This window comes from Alligator sinensis, unplaced genomic scaffold, assembly GCF_000455745.1.
Source record: "Alligator sinensis unplaced genomic scaffold, ASM45574v1 scaffold264_1, whole genome shotgun sequence".
NCBI classification, from domain to species: Eukaryota; Metazoa; Chordata; order Crocodylia; family Alligatoridae; genus Alligator; species Alligator sinensis.
Window position 1 is genome coordinate 1,376,535 of NW_005841831.1, and position 6,449 is coordinate 1,382,983.

The 6,449-nt window shown below is 46.1% G+C and overlaps 1 protein-coding gene across 1 annotated transcript in view; it reads left to right on the plus strand.

Annotated features, from left to right (window-relative positions):
- Positions 1–6,449, plus strand: part of ANTXRL (ANTXR like) — a 93,734-nt gene that overhangs the window by 48,586 nt on the left and 38,699 nt on the right. The window contains exon 13 of the mRNA XM_025214827.1: positions 5,515–5,593. Coding sequence (XP_025070612.1) covers positions 5,515–5,593 — 79 coding nt within the window. The remainder of the gene's footprint in view (positions 1–5,514; positions 5,594–6,449) is intronic.

The window sequence follows — 6,449 nt, forward strand, 5'->3', positions numbered from 1 at the left end:
CAACTTCCTAGGGAAGTGGTGCTCGCTTCTCCCCTGGGAGGTCTTCAAAAAGAGGCTAGATAATCACCTAGCCGGAGTCATTTGACCCCAGCATTCTTTTCTGCCCATGGCAGGGGGTTGGACTTGATGATCTGCTCAGGTCCCTTCCAGCCCTACCTACTATGAAACTATGAAACTATGTCCAACATATATGGGGGCAGAAGCAGATCCAGAGGAGGTGTCGCAACTGTCACATTTGAACTCTCAGCACAGGGTTTACCTGGAGCCCTTGCTTTCATTTGGCTCCAGAGTCCAGATGGTGAATGCTGCTGCCATTGCTTGTCCCTTCCTAGCCCTGCTGCTGAATTCATTGGAGAGGAGAAGGGCAAACAGCAGCAGCATTCACTCCTGAGCCATGCAAAATCAGGGGCTCCAACAAGGCCGTGTCCAAATCAGCTGGTCAGCTTGGAACTCATTGCTCATCAGATCTCTGGCAGAAGCCCATGATGACCAGTCATAGATTCATAGAAGTAGGGTCGGAAGGGACCTTGTAGATCATCAAGTCCAACCCCCTGCCCTGGGCAGGAGAGAAAGCCAGGCTCAAATGACCCCAGCCAGGTAGACATCAAGCCTCCTCTTAAAGACCCCCAGGGTAGGAGCCGGCACCACTTGCCTTGGATGTCGGTTCCAGATCCTAGCCGCCCTGACTGTGAAGTACTGCATTCGGATGTCTAGTCTGAACCTACTCTCTAACAATTTGTGGCCGTTATTCCTTGTTACCCTGGGGGGCACTAGGGGGAACAGGGTCTCTCCCAACCCCTGCTGGTCCCCCCTGGTGAGTTTATAGATGGCCACCAGGTCCCCCCTCAGTCTTCTCTTGTGGAGGCTGAACAGGTTCAGGTCCCATAGCCTCTCTTCGTAGGGTCTGCCCTGCTGTCACCAGATCACGTGGGTGGCCCTCCTCTGGACCCTCTCAATGCTGTTCACATCCCTCCTGAAGTGCAGCGCCCAGAACTGAACACAATACTCCAGCTGTGGCCTAACCAGTGTCGCATAGAGGGGGAGGATCACCTCCTTGGCCCTGCTTGAGATGCATCTGTGGATGCACAACAAGGTACGGTTAGCTCTACTGACCGTGACCTCACATTGTCGGCCCATGTTCATCTTGGAGTCAGTAATGACTCCAAGATCTCTTTCTGCCGCCGTGCTCTCAAGAAGGGAGTTTCCCAGCTTATAAGTGTGCTACTGGTTCCTACTGCCTAAGTGCAGCACCCTGCACTTGTCAATATTGAAACCCATCCTATTTTTGTTACCCCACCCCTGTAACCTGTCCAGGTCCTGCTGTAATATGTCCTTCCCTACTAGTGTGCCCACCTCACCCCAAATCTTGGTATCATCAGCAAATTTAAACAGGCTGCTTTTTACCCCATTGTCCAAGTCACTAATAAAGAAATTAAACAGTGCGGGCCCAAGGACCGAGCCCTGGGGGACTCCAATGCCCACTTCCCTCCAGGTCAAAAAAGACCCGTCCAACACTACCCTCTGAGTACAACCCTTCAGCCAATTCGCAATCCATCTGACCGTGTAGGCATTGAAGCCACAGTCACCTAGTTTTTTGATGAGAATGGTGTGGGAGACAGTATCAAAGGCCTTGCTGAAGTCCAGAAAGACTTCATCCACCGCGACACCTGCATCCAATGCTTTTGTGACCTGATCATAGAAGGCAATCAGGTTGGTCTGACAGGACCTGCCCCTAATGAAACCATGCTGGTTGCCCTTGAGCATCATCTCTGCTGCTGGCCTATCGCAAATGTGCTCCTTGATGATTTTCTTAAAGAGTTTCCCCAGGATTGAAGTAAGACTAATGGGCCTATAGTTGCCTGGGTCCTCCCTCTTCCTTTTTTTGAAGATTGGGACCACGTTGGCTTTCTTCCAGTCATCTGGCACCTGGCCAGAGCACCACGAGTGCTTGTAAAGCCGTGCCGGGGCCCCGCAATAACCCCTGCCAATTCCCTCAACACCCTGGGGTGGAGAGCATCTGGACTGCTAATTTGAACAGTCAGTAAGATCTGAGCTCCACTGTACATGTGTGACAGAGCCAAAGTGAGGGGGCCTCATCTCTCTTGCCTCATTCCTGGATCTACTGCTCTATGGGAGCTAAGTACTGTATGTGGCAATCAGGCCCAAATCCTAATCCATTTATAAATCATTCTCATGGCCAGTACAAAAATGCACCCTGCCTCAGGGTGTGATCCAGATCTACCTGGGAGAATGCATAGCTCTTCTGTTTTTCACTGATCAGCCTAACACATCTTCAGAGACCAATTCTAAGTCACCCTACACAGATGCATCGCTTCCCCTTTAGCTGGATAGATGTATGCCCATGACAGTAGGCAACCCTCATTTTCCTAATCCTTACAGTAAAATACATAGCTCATTCTTTTAGCAGGATACCCTTACGTGGCTACATCATATAAACAACCAACTCACTCTGAGGGAAACATCCAAACAACACCAGGAGGAGGACCCACCCACCTTTTAGCCTTGTAGTCAGGGCACTTGGCCAGTGAGTAGGACATCCAGGTTGTAGGCGCTTCTTAGGTAGTCAGGGTTGGAACCTACATTTCCTACTTCCTAACAAACTGCTGTAATCACCAAGCCATTTGTTAGGCAGGGTTTCAAGAGCACTCCCACTCTTCTTGAAGCTGGTCCCCTGGAAAGTCGTGAGGGAAAGGATCATGGGGAAGGAGTGTGACTCTTGCCCAGTGAGCCAAATACTGGCCTTGGAGAGAGAAAGCCCTGGACTCGAGTCTGTACTCCCAGCTTGTATTTCCAGTGCTGTTTCTGCCGTTCATATTGAATAGTCTTTGATAAAACGCAGACTGGGAGCGGAGGCTAGAATCCAAGTTGTGGTTTTCCTGTAACTAAAGATTTGGGTTTTATGCAGGTTGTATACACTTCGCAAGATTGATTAGAGTTACAACAGCATGTAAGTGAAGGTAGACACCTCAGCGGATTCCTCCCAAGCATGCTATGAAGGCCAAAATGGTCTGGTGGCTGTTGTGGAAGATGGATTAGGATAGTATTGAGCAATCTAGACATCTAAAAGGAGTTTAAGCGCTCTGCAGAAGTAGGTTTGGATTTGTCCTTTAGTATTTTGTCTAAAAAAAAACAAGGAAGAAGTTGAAGATTTTGTTCAAAATGTGCAGTTTAGGAATGTTCATTGCCAGGGGTAGAATCATCCCTTTTGGACCTAATCTGTACCTGGTGTAAGTCAGCATTACACCATTCAGGGATGGTTCTTGGGCACTACACAACATGAGGTCTATCAGGGTCCTGTCCCTATATCGTGACCTTACCCTGGTGGTATGGGCACATTGATTCTGCCTGTATTTAATAAACTAATTGTGTGTCCCATAATATAATATGCATATTGAAACTCCTCGAGGCTCTGGGACCTTCCAGTTTTTCATGCAAAAGGGATACTAACTTTGAATGTGTGATTCTTCATGTATATACACATGTGCTCAGAGCATTTCTTCTCAGTGCATTATTTAAAGTCAGTAGGAAGTAAAAATGGGTGCTTGAAACATAGCTACCAGATCACCTGTGCCACAAGCTTCTTGTGTGGCATGGGTAAACAAACCCAACTTAATATAATTTAGGGGAATACAAATGTACAATATGGTTGAGTTACAAGGCTTTATTCTGCTGTCATGTATGTTGATATAAATCAGGAATAACTGATGAAATCAGGCACCAATGTAAAGCTGCTGCAATATGGTGTAGTTTTGATGCAATCAGTAGCATAACTGGTGGAAGGTGAGTGAAGCAGCAACTCCAGGCACTGCCTTTGTCAGGGGGCATAAAATTAGCCAGTGGCAGCTGATCACACCAGAATCAGCAAGGTGGAAGCCCATGCTGCTCTGTACATTATAGCTGCTTCAGGCACACAACTGCCCTGCTACACCTCTAGGTGCAATATGTTATGAAATCATAATTATAGGTTTGTATTTATTAGCCTCGATTTTTCAGTCTGTTACATCTTGCACTGCTATTCTCATGTGGTAGCAGTTTACATATGCTTTACACGGGGTAAATGACAACAGGATACATGATACAAGGACAGGAGGATAAGGCTCACTTTTTGTGGATTGCAGTAAATAAATAAAATCATTATTGATTTAAACCAACATAACCAAGAACAGTATGCGGCTCTCTGCCTCTGGAGTGGCATATTTATGACCATTGACAGCTAAATTCCTGATATTAGTAGACTTACACATTCTTCAAAACACGGTCATTCGAGCTAGGTGCAAAGCTGTGCAGATCTCCTCATTTTCAGTTTGTAGGAACCAGTACGGATCTTTCATTCGGCTTTGCTTGTATTGCTTTAAATATCCTGAAATCTGAAAGCAGAAAACTCATGAGTACTTCCTAGTTTTACATTTAAACTGCAATTGGTAATATGTGAACACTGTAAATCAACCTGTGCTTGCAAGCCTTTTAGCCTATCCCAGACTGGGCTTCAAATCGGTAACTAGACCTAGAGGGAGGCAAGTTTCACGTGGTTCTAGGTTTTGTACCTAGTGTGTCACCTGTTGTTTGGGCAACTTGTACTCATACAGCATTGCTGGAGATTTAAGTTAACAACCCTCAACAACCCCATAGAGGAGAAACCACTCTCTGGGGACTAGACTAGTGAGTGGAGTGGTGTGAATTGTTTCTGTTCATTTCGAATGTCAGTGAAAAAAGGGGAGAAGAACATCAGGTAAATCCTTCCATTAAACTTCTCTATTTTTAATGGAATTTAGAGCTCATTCACATTTTATTTAGCATACAGTAAGTTTTCCACTTTTGACAGCCAGTGATGGCAGCTGCTCTGCCAACCTCAGCAGCTTCTTCCCTTATGCCAACACCTGTGAAAGTTAGCAATGAATAATTCCCTAGTTGACTTCCCTGCAATCCCCTGGGTACTTACATACTGTAGTAAGAGGGAAGATGTAAGTACTCAGACACTTAAGCAGGTACAGATTTCAATTCCTGGGGCAGATCCTAGTCCTGCTAGGGCAGCTGAGAACATGAACTTTCAACTAGAGCCTGAGACTGCATTCAGCTACACTGGCACAAATCTAGTGCAACTTGACTAACCATGATGGAGTTAGTCAAGGTTTATACTGGTATAAATGAGAGCACACTATGATCCTATCCTACATTTTTCTTTGCTGCAGACAGACCTTATTACAAATGCCTAAGGCTTAGCACTATGAGTCACTGTACTAGTGCCCTTTCCCTCCAGGTAGGATGGAGTCTCTTAATAAAGAATATATGGCCCAACTCAATTAAGCCAACATAAAATGGCTGGCTCTTGGGCAAGCAGACAGACAATTACAGGTAAGCGCCTGTAGTCACATAACTGCCTTGGCTAGGCAGACATGCTATCTGCAGGAGCCAAAAACTAAAACATGGCTAGAATGAATAGAACAATGAGTATGAAGATGACACTAAAAATAAGCATATCTTTTTGTGCTTTAGGGTGGTTTTCCTACAAGTCAGCATGAACAATGGCTTGACGTTCATCTCCAGCTCTGTCAGCATCACCAGCACACAGTGTGTAAGTAATGCTATGGGGTCCGACAGAAAAACACTGGTCACCTGGGGAATAAAGGGTTGTTCTTTAGGGGAAGGATCCTAAATGAACTGAAAGTCTCTGCAGCTACCACGCACAGTTATAGACCTGATCCCAGCAATGCACTGAAAACAGCTAAGGCTGGATGAGACTAATCCCCCACTGACTGCAGCAATGAATAGCTCTTGACAGATTTACATACTAAATCAAAAGAATACTCCCCCCTCCAGCCTGCAAGAAAGAGATGGAGAAAGAGAGAGAGAGAGATTTAAGATTTGGGCAGGTTGAAGGAGCTGAGAGGAGTCATCCAGCCCTTCAGGAAATACTGGATTCTACCATGGGAACTTGAAGCAGAAAGTAACTCTCTCAACAAGCACTTAAGGTTCTTTGGGTTGTCACGGGCACCTTTGGGTGGACTGAAAATGTAATCCTTCAGTAAAGGCCACTGTTGTTTGTTTTTCTGGCCCCCTGTATAGTTCATATTCCCTAGGGGATAGACACAGATCTTGGGGTTGCAGTGCTGTGGTTGCACCCCCCTTTGAATGTGCAGCGCATGCACAGTGATTTCTATTGCTGAGAACTCTGGTCGTGGACACCAGTTGTGCCAAACAGTGTCAGGGAGCTCTCTGTCACATCCCACTTTTCAAAATCCTAGGTTTGCTCCTGCAGACGGATTTATATTTGCCATTGGAATGAAGGAAGAATTCTCTTCTCCCAGGATGCCATGAATAAGGACTGTAAAAGGGCAACAGCTCCAGGCTCTCTCAGTCAAGGGAGCTTTGTGTGCTGCTGATATTGATGGAAGGAGGTGAGAGAGATTTCTGGGAAAATCAGCTCTTCC